General features: G+C 38.1%; 2 protein-coding genes across 2 annotated transcripts; one reads left to right on the top strand and one right to left on the bottom strand.

The window, feature by feature from the left end:
- Positions 1-7,473: 7,473 nt before the first annotated feature.
- On the top strand, positions 7,474-10,429 carry LOC104100417 (31 kDa ribonucleoprotein, chloroplastic). The gene is made up of 5 exons (XM_009607640.4): positions 7,474-7,911; positions 8,707-8,808; positions 9,053-9,412; positions 9,650-9,753; positions 10,073-10,429. Exons 1-4 carry the CDS (start codon positions 7,558-7,560, stop codon positions 9,710-9,712), a joined length of 879 nt encoding a protein of 292 aa, XP_009605935.1. The 5' UTR covers positions 7,474-7,557; the 3' UTR covers positions 9,713-9,753; positions 10,073-10,429.
- A 593-nt stretch (positions 10,430-11,022) lies between these two features.
- Positions 11,023-15,550, bottom strand: LOC104100416 (BTB/POZ domain-containing protein At5g03250-like). Its single transcript, XM_009607639.4, has 5 exons — positions 15,150-15,550; positions 14,199-14,268; positions 13,142-13,926; positions 12,482-12,917; positions 11,023-11,824 (listed from the first exon to the last, which is right to left on the bottom strand). The coding sequence occupies exons 1-5, from the start codon at positions 15,206-15,208 to the stop codon at positions 11,351-11,353; spliced, it is 1,824 nt and encodes a 607-aa protein (XP_009605934.1). The 5' UTR covers positions 15,209-15,550; the 3' UTR covers positions 11,023-11,350.
- Positions 15,551-16,267: the final 717 nt, after the last annotated feature.

Below are 16,267 nucleotides of genomic sequence, written 5' to 3'. Positions count from 1 at the left end.
TACGACCCCATTCATTTCTTTTCTTTACATATTGGACTAATACTTGCAGGTAACGGTCAAGGAATGATACAACTTTTAGGCCTCAAAACACACATTGCACTCTTTTTCTCTTGAACCGGTTTTGTTCCAAATGGGTTATCCGCCTAGGTTTTTAACGAGGCAATAGTGGATCATGCTAACTTAGAATTAAATACCAGCTATGAATCAATGTCAAATATCACATCAACAGTATCCAAGGCTCCTCTAAAGTTCTGCCTCGAATACTGGGGGCATCACCCTCGGACAACGATTTTAGCAAGGAAAGAAATTTTGTGCTCGAATAGTCTAGGCTCGGTGGATAGGATTTACTGTAAGGGCCAAACGGTCAAATGAACCGTGCCCACATAGACCACCCAAGCCATAACAAAAAGGTTGAACACATTTGAAACTTTGTATATTGCGCACATAAATGAAAGAAAGTTTCTACCTTGTAGAAAAATACTTTGTCTCTGAAAATTTATTACATTTTGTTCCCCTAAGGGATCACTCTCACTCGGGTACTGTCGTCCATAGATAAACTCGGACAGCTCGGGCTACGAAGCCCAGGGGCACAAAACCTATTAGGCAGTGCCTGAACTGTAAAGGTTATGACCATCTCTATTCGGAAACTATTGTCCCGGGCAAGTCCGGATGGCTCGGGGTATTAAACCCATTGGGCAATACCCGAACTTAAAAGTCTACGACCATCCTAGAATGGCTCGGAGATGTCCGAGATCAGTAACCAAAACACAAGGACTTTAAAATCTCTAAACTAGTTTGAAGGCTACCCTCGACAAAATTATAAAAAATTCTAAGTAAATATTTCGGGGAAAATGTCCGGTCATACCAAGCCCTCCACGAGTCTTAAGCAAAATAATATCGAAAACGAACAATGTTCGTACCTCCGAATAAGACCTAATTATTATGTGCTAAGGCATACAAAATCTTTGCAATCATAAAGAAAAAAGCAAAAAGAAACAAGCTTGAAAATTGCCGAAGGGAAAAAGCCTTATATACAACAACAACAACAACAACAACAACAACAACCCAGTTTAATCCCACTAGTGGGGTCTGGGGAGGGTAGTGTGTACGTAGACCTTACCCTTACCCTGGGGTAGAGAGGCTGTTTCCGATAGACCCTTGGCTCCCTCCCTCCAAGAACTCCCCACCTTGCTCTTGGCCTTATATACATATACCTAAATTTTTACAAAGGCCAAACGGCCTCAACAAAATGCAAAAGTGCAAAAGCCAAAAATTACAAGGCACCTAAGAAGCCTGATCCTCACCGGAGCCCGCCTCATCACCGGGACCATCGGGGTCTTCTCCTCCCCGGGATCCGCCGGAACCCTCAGAGTCTTCTTCATCCTCGGGATATGCCAACTTCTTGGCCTCGGCCTCGATCCCCTTAACATTTTCGATCTCGGCCGATAAATCAAAACCCCGAGCATGAACCTCCTTGAGGGCCTCCCTTCGGGACTGCCACTTCCCATATTCAACAATGTCTTTCAGGCGGCCCCTGGGCTGCCTCACCATTGGCTTTGTACTGGGCTGCCATCTCATTGACATCGGCCTTGGCTATTTTAGCCACTGACTTGGCTGCTTTAAGCTCCTTAGCGAGGGTCTCCCGATCGGCAAAAACCGAGCTCAGTTGGGACCGGAGCTACTCAATTCTTTGGGACCAGGCCTCAGCTTTCTCCCTCATCATTCGAAGTTGAGCCTCCGCCGAGGCTAATTGCGCCCGAGAAATCTCCTTTTCCGAGGCCAATCAATCCATCTTGCCCTTTCACTCTTCGGCCTCGACCTTGATTACATCCATATCGACCCGGAGTTGGTCGATCCGATCAATCTTCTGTTGAACCTGCGGGTTCTGTCCATTAGTCACCATGTCTAGCTCATCATTACTAACTTCAAAGATTTTTACCTATTCCACCATGTCAGCGTGTTCTTTCTGAGCCGCGTCCAACTCGGCTCGAAGGCTCTTAGCCTCTCCTTCACGTTGCTCGCTAAGAAGTTTGTACATGTCTCTCTTCTAAGCAAGCCCTTTGACTTCGGTCTGGCTCATCTCATCCCGATATCGAAGGAAGGTTTCATGTGAAGCACCAAGGCCTGCAAATATGAGAAGAAATATTAGGATCATCAAGAACTAAAGCTGAAAAATGAAAACGTTTGGCAACACTGTACCTGGTTCAGAGCATGTTGTGCCTCGTTGAACAGGAATGACGCATCCACCACGTTCATTATTTCCTAGTCTCTGTCGGTTACTAGGCACCGAAGGTAATTAGCTACCCCAACAGGGGCAGAAAGAACCCGGACATCCTCCGAAATGATGATGACAATTGATGGTTTCTGACCAGGATCCGCACTCGGGGCAGGGAACCGGTTGACCAGTCTCGATCTTGAGTTAGGCCCACCTGCCTTCGAGGAAGAACCTTTCCTCGGTACCTCTAAGTCACCTAACCCGATGGCGTCCTCCATGGCGGTGGAATCTACGCCGTAAAAAAATAGGGAGGGAGGGGGGCGTCCGTAACGTGGTCCCCCTCGTTGGGTCGTTCTTTCACCGTTTGGGCCTTGTTGTACATAGACTCGGTAACGAGGGTGACTCGGTGATGTCTATCACACCAAGTGCCTCCTTTGGGGCACTTCCTGCATCCCGGGAAGCTTCAGCCCCAGCCGCCTCATCAACCTCCCTAGCCTGAGGAAGATCGGCCTCGCGGGTCTCTGGTTTAACGCCCCTGATCTTCGAGGGGCGATGACTCATAGGCCACAAAAACAAAATGGCTCTTCCCTCTCGGACTCGTCCCTTAGCCGATAGAGCAAATCTGAAGCTGGTGCTCGGGAGATGGTGTTTTCCTTTGGCTTGCGCACCGACCTTCTCCTTGGTTTCTTTTTCTCCAAGCTCGGGGAACTCAGAGCCCTTCTCTTTTTCCTCTTTCCGGCCTGCACCTGAGCAGGAGACTCGACAGGCAAGTCCTTGTCTACGACCGGAGGCCTAAGCTCGATGTTCTTAGGTAAACCTACAAAAGAAAGTAAAGGAGATAAGGACACGATGTTAGAAGAAAATTTTCAATACGATTTGTTCGGGAAAAGAACCTTACCATGGGAACGGGCCTCCCAACGGCCTTTTGAAAGTTTGCGTCATGAGTGCTCGGAGTAGGGCATCTGTGAAACAATGCCCTCGACCCACTCCTTTAGTCGAGGAATAACATTCGGAACTCGAGCAAGTGCTACAACATAACAAGCTCCGATAAGAAAAGGGAAGATAAGGCATAAAATCGATGCTTAAAGGGAATACTTACGTTATGTGTTCCATCTTTCGAGGAACGACCAACACTCGGCAGGTACTAGGTCGACGATCCTCACTCGAACAAAACGTCCTTGCCAACCCCGATCTCGGTCTTCGTCGATGCTCGAGAACGGGGCTTTGCTGGCCCGACGTACTAGCTTTATCAATCCCCCCAGAAGATTCGGGGACTGTCTAAGCGAAGTAGATGATCGATGGTGAACAAGCACCCATCGATTTTGTTCACAAAGAATCGGAGGAGGATCAAGATCCTCCGCAATGATCGATGAATCTGGCCAAGGCATACGTTATACCTCCTGTAAAAGTCTAAGATGACCGGGTCTACCAGGCCCAATGTAAAGGGATAAGTGTAAACACTTAGATATCCCTCGATATGGGTGGTAATAGCCTCTTCAGAGTCAGGGACCACTATGTCTTTATCGACCTAGTTGCAGTCTTTTCGTATCGTGGGGAGGACCTCTACGGTAATTGAGCAGATGTATCTCGAGGCCTCCTCGCGCCGACCCTGTACAGAAGAAGGCTTCTCAACCTTGAAGTCGTCGGTGATCGAACAACCACTGGGAATGAACATCTTCAAGGGGGGCTCTTCCGCTGGTTCATCAACAACCGTATCGGGGACAGTCTCCTCGACCTCAGTGGTCGGTCGGAAGAAGGAGCATCTTTCTCAGGAACATATTTTGAGGTTTTTGCCATTGTTAAGGTAGAAAAGCTTGAAAAAAGATGGAGAAACATCAGACTTGTTGGCTTGAGTAGGAGATGAGTAAAGGTTTTTGTAAAGTACTGAAGAACCTTGAGTAACAGAAGTAAAAACTCTAGGCAATATTGAAATCATGAAGGTACGAAGGTAGAAGATTTAGTGTAAAGGGAAAAGACAAAGGAGAGGGTATTTATAGGAGTTCAGCGACGTTTCGCATCTAGGGACAACCGACCGACGACTGACATGCATTTAATGCCATTATGACATGACTGACGAGACGTTTTGGGTTTTTTTTATCATTTCTGTCGTGATGTGTCGAAGTAAGAATCAAGAGCTCGTGTTGTTTCTCGTTATTTACTCTCCAAGAAACGAGGGGACTATTTGTATACGAGTAAAATCGGGCTCATGGTACACCCCGGTCTCCTAAAAAATAAGCCAAGCTCGAGACGTGATGACATGGGACCAAAATCAAGGCAAAAGTCTTATCGACTCAGAATCTGGGGTATGACGCCCGCCCTCGAGAATATCGGGGTCATGGTTCGGAATCGGCCCTAGCCTTGAATGACTTCGAAGAACAATGTCGGGCAATCAAGCACGGCCAACAGAGGGCCGTTATCTTTGACCAGCCAGATATCATGGCGGGGATCTCGGCACGTATCGATGAAGAACCGACAATCAGTTAATCGGAGAATTTTTTACCTTTTATAGAATTGTACCTAGACTAGGATTCTCCTACTATATAAAGGGGGTCTGATAATTCATTAAACACATTGTAACATAGATTACAAAGCAATATATTATTTGTTTCTCTCTTATTAGCTCTTTCTCTTGTTCATTAGTGCTGGCCATAGCGAGCCCAGATCGAGGGTGAATATTTCACTACGACTGAAACTATCCTCCTCATGTGGTTTGAATCTATTTTATCTTTGTTTATTCAATTTGACTTAATCTATCGCTTTGTATCAAATTAATCCGCGTATCTTTAAAATCACTTACAAATTTAATTGTTATCCACTTTTGAGGGTAAAAAATACATTTGCACATAATTTTTATACTTGATAATATTAGTAGTTTTTGAGTGATTTGAATGGTATTTGAAGAGATTCGTTATTTTTATAGATCTCGATTAGTATTTGAACTTAACAAGATGAAAACAACAATGAATGAAAATAAAGGGTAAATTTCACAAATGGTTATATAACTATGACTTTTTTTCACCAAAGTCATATAAGTTTGTTTCCTCACACAATAATCATATAACTGTGACTTTTCCCCCAAAGTCATATAACTATGTTTTCTCACACAAAAATTATAGTGATCGAAAAATACAAAATTTCAGTAGTATTTTCTTATTTTGTTGTTTTTATTTTTTATTTTCAATCTAATAAATAATAATCCAATTAAAATAAGGATGACCCAACTCGACCTGGCCCACCCGATCCAATACTCATATATAAAAATTAAAATAATACTAAAAGTGAATAGTAAATTCTTCAAAACATGATACTTCTATCTTCTTCTTTTTTTTCAAGATTTTTATTCAAATTGATATCATTTTTATTTCAAATGCTCTCTAATTATTGGTTTTAATTCTTTATGTTTGTGCTAGAATCTCATGCATTCCGAACTAAATTTTTTATGGGGGAAGAATTAAATTTTCGTATTATTTTAACTTGTGTATATGGTTATTAGGTCAGGCTGGGTTGAGTCATTTCTATTTTAAGAGAAAATATTAAATTAATTGACTGGTCGAAACTAATTGCATTTGCTAGCCAAAATATATATAGAATGTGTATGTTATATGTATATAATACACACATATATAAAAAATATTTTATCGGCTTTTATTTTTGGGAGGGCTAAAAATATACTCATATTTTTCCTATTTTAATTGGGTAATTATTAATTAGACTGAAAATAAAAATAAAAAAACGTAAAGTAAGAAAATAGTACCGGAAAATTTTATTTTCCGACCTTTATGAATTTTATGTGAGTTAGTGAAAGTTTTATGATTTTTGTGTGAGAAAACAAAGTTATATGACTTTTGTGAAAAAAATCATAGTTATATGATTTTTGTGTGAGAAAATAAAGTTATATGACTTTGGTGAAAAAAAGTCATAGTTATATGACCATTTGTGAAATTTACCTTGAAAATAAAAGCTCTAAAGGAAGAAAGTTGAAAAGTTGAAGGAAGATACTTAATAATCGAGATATACACAAGCTGATTCGAAAATCATTACTCTAAATAAAAAGTTATAATTTTTAAGAAAGTGAATATTTTTTTAGATAAATTCAAATACAAAAGTTGAAATTTTTTATTTGGATTGCAGGATAAAATTGAATAAAACTTACTACAAATAGTGCAAATATAGATGTAGTTATGAGATTGTAGAACCCTCATTCCCTCAAAAATATATAAAGGCCTCAAACTTAAGTGAGAAAAAGAAATCCGTAGGGCTTCGGGCTTTGCAATTTGCCCATTGGGCCTTATTCTCCTTAACCTAAAAATATTTGAAATCTTTACACAAATAGCCGTCCATATTCATTATTTATTTTTTCTAGCCATATACACAGTTATTCATTGATTAGACTGTTTGGGTTAATTCTTCAAAATATCTACACCTTTTCCCATTTATGAATACGAATCATTGTATTTTCAAATTCTTGAAAAACCTTATCTCTTCAACGCCTTTTCCATTCTCTAATTCTTGCTTATAGTGTCACATAAAATGGAATAGATAATAAAATTGGCTATACTAAAACTTATAGGGCATTGGTTTTTGCAACTTCGTCTAAGCCTTTTAAGATCTTTTTTGAAACAAGCAACATGGCCTTTTCCATTTGGGCCTTGTACCCCTTAACCTAAAAAATATCAACACACTTTTCCACTACAAGTAACTTAAATAGCCGGCGGCTACCTAAGCGCTTAAACTTAAAATAGACGGTTGATATATAATATATTTATAATCCATATATAATATATATATATAATTATTTTATAAGCTATGTATAAACAGAGAATTCGACCATCTGTTTGTATAAAGATCCCTTATAAATATGCATTATAATCTCTCGTTCTTGCTTATAGTGTCATATAAAATAGATCATAGTAAATAATGATATGGAATCTTTACACAAATAGCCAGCCGAATTAACTATTTACTTTTTCTACCCGATATACACAGATTATACATAATTATATACGTATTATACATGCATTATTCATATATTATATATGCATCATTTTTTTAGTTTAAGTGATTAGATGAGCGGCTATTAAGGTTAGTTCTTCTAAGAAAATTGGCTAGGCTTTGGTTTTTGCAACTTTAGCTAAGCCTTTCAAGATCTTTTTGAGAAAAGCAAACAAGGCCTTTCCTATTTGGGCCTTATTCCACTTAACCTAAAAAAAATATCTACAGATTTTCCACTTATAAATATGAACATGTTTGCCTATAAACATTGTATCTTCAAATTCTTGGAAAAAACCTTATCTTTCCGCCTTACCCATATTCTTCTCTCGTTCTTGCTTTATAGCAAAACCATGGCTTCTTCCTCAGTTTCTTCTCTCCATTTTCTCTTCGTCACCCCACAAACCCCTTCTTCTTTAAAACCAAATTCCACACTTTCCTTCTTCTCTCTCCCTTCTTCATCTCTGAACCTTTCTTTATCTTCTTCTTCAACTGGTCATTCTGCTTCTATCAAACCTTTTGAATCTTCGTTCTCGACTCGCGTTGCCCTCTCTGACTTTGACCAATTGGAAGATGATGTTGAAGTAGCAGAACAACCCCGTTTTTCTGAAGACCTTAAACTCTTTGTTGGTAATTTGCCTTTCAGTGTTGACAGCGCTGCTCTTGCTGGCCTTTTCGAACGTGCTGGAAATGTCGAAATGGTTGAGGTAATTTAGTTAACTACCAATTATTCCTATGTTTCTTCTACTTAATGTTAAAGCGTAATTAAATACTTACTTGTTAAAATTTTGCCATGGAATAATTAAAAGTGTCTACAGTTTAAGCATTTATATGTGGTGGTTCACTCAATTCAAGACTTAAGGAGTAAAGCTTTGATTTTTGAAGTGATGTGTTCTTCATGTTTGAACGTTATTAACTGAAAATGGATATATTAAGGTTCTTAAATGGTCATTTATTGCATCTTTTCGTGTCTTAAATGGTCATTTATTGCATCTTTTCGTGAGCCCGAAGGTCTATTAGAAACATACTATCTACCTCAAGTCAGGGTTATAGTCGGCGTAGACACTATAATCCCCACTATAATCCCCAGACCTCACTTGTGGCATTAGACTGGGTGTGTTGTGGTCGTCGTCGTTATTTAATAGGTAATTACTAGTAACTCTACTTAATGAACGTTGATTGGTAACCTAAAAATGAGTAACAAACCTGCTATAACATGTTAAATCACACTGATGGTGTAAAATTCATTATACTAACAGTGTATATAACTTAAATCGTAATTGGAAACATGACCAGTGAGTAAGTTGCTATGAAACTTTTTCAATGTAGCAGTAATTCTTTTGTCCTGCTTGTTCAAGCATCTTTGGCGAAGGCACCCTTTGTTTTGTACATTTCCCTGTAGTGAGCTCAACAGAATTTGGTTTTCTTTATTGTATATTAGGGTTGAGAAGGATTGACTAGGAGGGTAATGGGAGTAGTGAATTTTGTTACAATTTTTGCAGGTTATATATGACAAGCTCACTGGAAGAAGCAGAGGGTTTGGTTTTGTGACAATGTCTACCAAAGGGGAAGTCGAAGCTGCTGAACAACAATTCAATGGATATGTATATTCTCGCCCTTTCTGCCACTTATCCATTATTATCATCAAGTGTACTTATATTACTACGTTTGTCTAAAATTTCCATGGTTTTGGTTATCTTAAAGAGTTGATAAAACAAACTATATTCGCTAATTTACTTTTTCTACTCTCACTTTCAACTTGCCATTTGTGTAATCTAAAATCTTATCAAGTGCTTGGATATGCACTCTGTTGCAATGATTTGATTTAGATATCTAAATGATTTGCAGGAAATTGACGGGAGGGCAATAAGGGTGAATGCGGGGCCAGCGCCAGCCAAAAGGGAGAATTCTTCATATGGAGGTGGACGGGGTGGAAATTCTTCATATGGAGGTGGACGGGATGGGAATTCTTCTTTTGGAGGTGCACGGGGTGGGAGAAGTGTTGACAGCAGCAATAGAGTATACGTAGGAAACCTCTCATGGGGTGTCGATGATCTAGCACTTAAAGAACTGTTCAGTGAGCAAGGCAATGTTGTGGATGCTAAAGTAGTCTATGATAGAGATAGTGGTAGATCAAGGGGCTTTGGATTTGTAACATACAGTTCGGCCAAAGAGGTCAACGATGCAATTGATAGCTTGAATGGTATTGTAAGTATATTCTTACTAAGCCTGATTACATATCTTGATTCGTTGGCCAATATATTCATGCCTGTCGATATCAGTTGTTATTGTCCTTTAGGTATCTGAAAAGAAGGATTATGAATTTGTCCGCCACTGCACTTTTTTGCATCTTTCCTCCTATATGTTTTGGACTAGTTGGACCACAATCAGCTTTCCTATTTGGATTTCTTCTAACTATGCATCTGCTGTGATATTGTGGTGCAGGACCTTGATGGCAGGTCCATACGCGTAAGTGCTGCTGAAGAACGGCCCAGGCGTCAATTCTGAATGTGTTAAACTACATCTTTTTGACTGAGGAAAAGCTTGAGGTAAACAGCTCGCACGTTCTGCTTTTAAAATTATAGTCTTTTCTAATGCAGAGCTGAAAACACATCAATATCTGTTGGTATACTCTAAAGATTAGTAACCTCTGAAGAAATTGGCCACTCCCCCTCTCCCAAAAAGAGTTAATTTTTGATAATGGTACCAAAGAAGGGAAGAAAAGGAGGATGAAAGTTGAAAAAGCTCAATCTACCATATGCAAATTGTATTTCCCCTCTTAATTCCATGTCCTATTACTTGGTTATTTAAGTTTCAATGCTCTCGCCGAATGTGAGCTTTCTTACGAATGTATAATCTACATGGCAGGGCCTGGAAACGACGAAAATTGCAGCGAAGCTCATGAATTTTTTGCATCTTCAACACTTGCTACTTTTACGCCAAAGTTGGTACAAAATTTTGTATCTGCATCTAGGTTAATGAGAACTCACAAGTATATTACCTTTTACAGTGTATGTTCTAAAATTGCCTTGGGAAAAGATTCTGATCTGTAATATTATATCCATTAGTTGATAATGGACTAGACAATGACATGTTAGATCACTCTTTGGTATGAATCTTGGTGTGACCCTTTTTTCTTGTAAAATGAATGTGCAATGTATGTGTTGCACAAATTTAAGGTCTTGGGAACTTAATTTGTTGGAGTAAAGGGTTGTTTGATTGTTATATTGGAGCAATTAATTCTAACATAAAATCCCACATAAGATAATACCGTATTTGGTTTATTGTAGAATAAAAAAATTTATGGTTGTATAACTAATGTTGCTTTGCTGCTGTGACTGTGCTTGAGGGTCTATTGGAAGCACACTCTCTGCTTGCACAAGGTAGGGGTAAAGTTTGCGTACCCATTATTCTCACAGGTCCCACATGTGCGAATATATTGGGTATAATAACGCAATATTTGGTTGGCAATATATTAAGCAATATCCGCATTAAGCTATGGATAATGTGGAATTAGAATGTGTATTAGCAATGCGGAGATTAAACCAGTTTAAGACAAATGTCCTACTAAAGTAATTCATGTATAACAATATAAACGGCAACCTAGTGAACTAAGCTCTCGTTATGCGCGGGATCCGAGGAGGGGCCGTATCATAAGGGGTTTATTGTAATGTACGAAACCTTACTCTATATTTCTGCAAGAGGTTGTTTCTATGACTCGAACGTGTGACCCCCTGGTCACATGGCAATGACTTTACTAGTTACGCCAATACTTTCCTTCTTATGTATAACAATATGTTCATTATTAATCACACATAAAGAGTAAACAAGTAATATCTTATTAATTACAGATCTTCTCTAATCTGATCTTCAACATAATTTGAATACACAAGGCCTATAACGAGCACACTCAATTTTGTCTGTCAAGTGTCGGACCAACGTCAATAATACCCTCTAAAGTTTCACGGCATTGCAAATGCTCTTTGCTTAAAAATGCCTATTGTACTCACTACAACATTAACAATTTGCAAAATATCAGGACGAGTGCAAACCATAACATACATAATACTACCATAATAATACTAAAAGAAGTCCTGATGGCAGGAAAAGAAGAAAACACAGTAATACAGTACGTCCACCTTCAGTTTAAGTCTCTCCCTTCTTGTGATTTTTATGCTCATTAACAGGTGGAGGTTGTATTTTACAGGGCTTTACTGTATTCAAGTCACACTGAGATTTCTTCCCACAAAACACATTCCACCTTTTCTTTGTTTTTACTACCTTTTTAAACTCCTGTTTCATGCTGTTACATTCCTTTTCTAGCTCTGCAACACGCTCCCTCATATCGTCGATGCTTGATCCCCTGTCATTTGCTGTGTTCGTGTCATGGTTGCCTCTGCGAATACTACTTTGAGAGTTGTCAAGATTATCAGAGACAAAAAACCATCCTGATATTGATGTTCGTAGCCGAAGCTGTTCAAAGAACAAGACTTGAACTATGACCCTAAGAGGTAGCCTCTCGTTTTGAGCAGCGTGTGTGCAAGCCTCTAATGACAGCTTCTGGCAATTCATCAGTCTGCAGATTTGCTCTCTTTCTGAGTCTGTGAGCCAAGGATGTGCCTAAAATTGAAATCATGTCTTAGAAAACATGCATAATAAGGAAAGTAATATTAACTTTGAAGGAAAATAGGTTGAGAAATGAATTTTGACAATACTTGTTTTCTAAAAAAAAATAGTTGAAAGTTGACAACTTTTGAAAAAGGGCAGCATGATGCATAAAGCGTTTACGCAGGATCCGGAAATTTGGGATATGTAGGCAGCCTACCTGATGAAAGATTTTACGGCTCGAACCCGTGACCTATAGGTCGTTGACAACTTTAAAAATTAGGGCAGCTCGGTGCATAAAGCATTTCGCGTTCACGCAGGGTCTAGGGAAGGGCCGCACTCCAAAGGAATGTTATGTAGGCAGCCTACCCTGATGAAAGCATCAGTGGCTAATTCCACGGCTCGAACCCGTGACCTAGGTCACACCGAGATAACTTGACGGTTGCATCAGTGGCTGACAACTTTACATGTCACAAAAATACTAAAATAGAGGTATTTATCCACATGCTCTATATGAAATGATTAAACCTCTCTAGCTAGTCTAATACTAAAAATGATTAAACCTCACTAGTCTACTTTTCTGCTCCATATTACTAAAAAGTAAAACAAGATGCAGTGGAATCAAGAAAGATCAGCATATTACTTAAGTGAAAATGGACAACTATTTGTTACCTTCAAGTATATATCAATTGCCCGATAAATACCATCAGAAAGTGGCCTAGCAAAATCTGGGATTGTAGCAGCAAGAGACTGAAACTTTGGAAACTTGAAATTAACATCCGGCGCCACCTCTGCGAGATATGAATCCACCAAATTTGATACCTTTGTTAATGAAGTCAAGGGAAGTGAACCTTCCATCAATTGACTTTCTTCTATAATACAAGGAGAAGGTGCAGAAGAAGCCTGGTCTATTGACATAAAATGGTCCAGAATTCTCTGAAAACAGTCTATGTCATATAAAGTTTCCACTGAATATCCCATATTTGGTATTAGCACATCATCTAATGCAGCTTGATCTAACTGCAATCCCACTCTTCTCTCCAAATTTTCCCTGCAGGAGGGACTTGCTTGTAACATCATAGCAGTTCGGAGCAGCCTAAGAAGAAACCTGTCTCGAGACATAATATAATAAGTAATAAAAAGTGTCCTCTTTCTAACGACTTAAGCTATGAGATGATTCACGCAACTTAACATAGTATTAGAACATGCAAAAGGTCCTAGGTTCAAATCAATATTTTCATGTGTTTGGTTCATGAAAAAGAATCAGGTAATGTTGAGACAATAATATAATTAAGCAATTAAAAAGTATGCTCTGTCTAACAACTTAAAAACCTGGTTTCTGTTACTCCTTTTTGATTTGGTAGCAATTCCATTATCTCCTCAAGAAGTACCCTTTGGTCTGCCTCTGATGGAGTGGAAATTGTTGAACCTGATTTAGTATGGCTAGTAGCATCCTTGAAACTTGCTTGTCTATTCATCAAAGGGATATATTTCTTGGCATAAAACACAAGGGCACCTGCTACATTTTCAGGCCTCATTCCTCCGGCTTCAACCGCCTGAATCAATCGTTTGTAAAGAGGTAAGCTAAGGAACGACACATCTTCGTACCACCAGTCATCTGTCAAGGGCTGTATCCTCTTTTCAGCGCTTATACCATTCCATATATCCGCGCCTGTAGTACCCTCTTGACCATTTTCAGAAACAGGCCAATTAAATAACTTTGTATCAGTACAAGCTTTCATTGCTAATGAGTTTATACATCTTGACACAATGTGAAGTTCTTCAGCATGTGGTAAAACTTCTTCACATGTTTCTAAAGCTTTTATTGTGTCTGTCCAATTCCCAAAAACATCATTAAGAAAAGCTTCTGTTTGTGTAATGAGATTTCCATCTCCAGTTTCTTCTGTCATTTGCAAATACTCTGATGCACATCTTAGACTAACTATATTTAAAGGAGTAAGTTCTATTTTGACACCATAACAAAATTTGGCTACTAGTTCAAATGCTTTAGCACCACCAGGTATGTCACTTAGCTGCAGAACACAAACTGATCCGTCGTCGTTCGATGTTTCTTTAATGAGCTTTGCTAGTAGTCCACTTCTTGATATCAATGGGAACTGCAAAAGTAATATCCAAAACAAGATAATGCACATAAAATACATTTAAATGATACAATAATTGATAAATACAGTCTGACTTTTCTATAATAGTCATCCTCTATAACAATACTTCACTATAGCATCCACGTTTTCTTTGGAACTAATTTTTCATGTTATGTTATAATATATGTTCTGTAATAGTAGCACTTCACATCACTGTAGCAACCTAAAAATTTCGGAACAAACAATGCTATTATAGAGAGGTTTGACAGTAAATAAGAAAGGTGTACCTTGTGTAGATAAAAGAACATTTCTCCAATTTCAATTGTAACATCACTAGGAAGGCCTGATGTGCAATGCCTGAATACAAAGAAAACATTTCTAAGTTTGCTGCTCAGATGCAAAAAGAAATCAATGTTTAATTTGACTTTTTTTGTCCCTATTTCATCATTATTAGTCCTATTAAAACTGATTATTTGTCAATCAACTATTCTGGTCATCCACATATTAAAAATCAAGTCAGATAATCAGAGCTAAATGGCCCTATAATTTGATTTTTCCTGTCATTTATCTAGTTTCAACGATTGCATAAATTACTTAACTAATCTCTAATAGGAGTAGATATATAGCCACAGCAGATTTAGCAACAAAACGAAAGTGAAATTACCAGAAAATCATTGAAACTTTCATTTTATATATGACGGTATCTGATTAAGCACGAAGTTTATTAAAAAGACATTTGGCGGGCAAGTGCACATATAGCCATTTTCAGGAATGCTATTTAGAGATTAGCCAGTACTTATTTTATCATGCATTTATAAACTAAAAATCTTAATTTCAGGACAATTCAAAACATTTTTGTCTTGAAAAAACTGAAATTCAGGACGCACTGGCTAATTCTTAAATAGCAGTCCTTTAGAGTGACTACCTGGTGTCATTTTCAGTGGCAGAGCCACCTTATAGGAAGGGGTGCCAAATAACACCCCTTCGCGGAAAAAATACATTGTGTAGGTAGGTAAAAAAATAAATTATATGTATATATATACTATGTATTGACTCCCCTTAATTTCCTGGTATGTTTACTTTTATATATTTTGACACCCCTTAACGAAAATTCTGGCTCCGCCACCGGTCATTTCTACGCCAAAATACCATTAGAGCCTATATAAGCAATGATAATTGGAAGGGAAGGTGCAAATCTAAACCAGCAGAAAATTAAAGAGACAGAAATAGGGGCTTACCAAGCTTGGCCTTCGCGACGAAAGGCCTCAGATTTCGAGCCAAGTTTCACAAATGCCATATGTCCCTAGCGAGTTAAGACTAAAATGCAGTTAACTTGTTTCAAGACTCATTCAAATTTCTTTTATTTATATCGACTTGATCGTCTTTGCTGCAAAATTACACAAACATGAAGAGTCTTCTCGCATAAAAAATAAAAAGAAGATAAACACACTAGAAATTAGAAGAAAGGAAGAAAATAATATCAAGGATTTGTTAAAATGGTATTAATTTGGCTTTTTAGTGGCAAATAACCAGAGGGGGGTCACTGCTTCCAAGTATATATTACATACTATGTGTATATGTACGTTTTTTTTAATTGTATTTATGTGTCGATATAATTCGAGTCGAAAGCAATGAGTAAAGCCACAACCAATATTATGATATTAGATCCGCCTCTACAGGAAGAAGAAATACTTTGCATGGAGAGAATAATGTGTCCCGAGTCTATGGCAGTAGATAACAAGAGTGAAATTCGGGTATTGGGTTTTTCCGTCTCCTTTTATTTCTGACATTTTTATACTCAGCATATTGACTACAAATTTTACATTATCAAAATGATATACAGTGTACTAAACATTATCAATTCGTCATAGGAGTTGATAATGCAAGTAAAATACTTGCATGATCTAAAACACGGTGGACCTTTTCATGGGATCCTTGTTTAAAAATTTGAAGAATTAACCTAAATAGCGGCATATCCAACCACTTAAACTAAAAATAGCTGATGGATGTATAATATATGCATAATCTATATATTATATAGTATAATTATGTATAATCTATGTATATAGCTAGAAAAAGTAAACAATAAATATGACCGGCTATTTGTGTAAGAAAAATCTTGAGAAAATAAGCGTGCTAGAATTTTCTCATATGAAAAATTTCTGGCGATTGCCATAGTTTATGGTAAATTCTGGTGATCACCATATGAACAATTCTGGCGATTGTCAGGTTATGCAGTAAATCCTGATGATCACCATATGAGAAATTTTGACGATTGCCACGAGCACTTTTGAAAATTCTGGCCGAAGACTATTTTCTCAAAACTTTTCTTACAGAAGTCAAAATTTAAATGGCG

This window comes from Nicotiana tomentosiformis, chromosome 2, assembly GCF_000390325.3.
Source record: "Nicotiana tomentosiformis chromosome 2, ASM39032v3, whole genome shotgun sequence".
Classification (NCBI taxonomy): Eukaryota; Viridiplantae; Streptophyta; class Magnoliopsida; order Solanales; family Solanaceae; genus Nicotiana; species Nicotiana tomentosiformis.
Note: the sequence above shows the minus strand (reverse complement) of the source record. Positions and strands in the feature narration are given on the sequence as shown.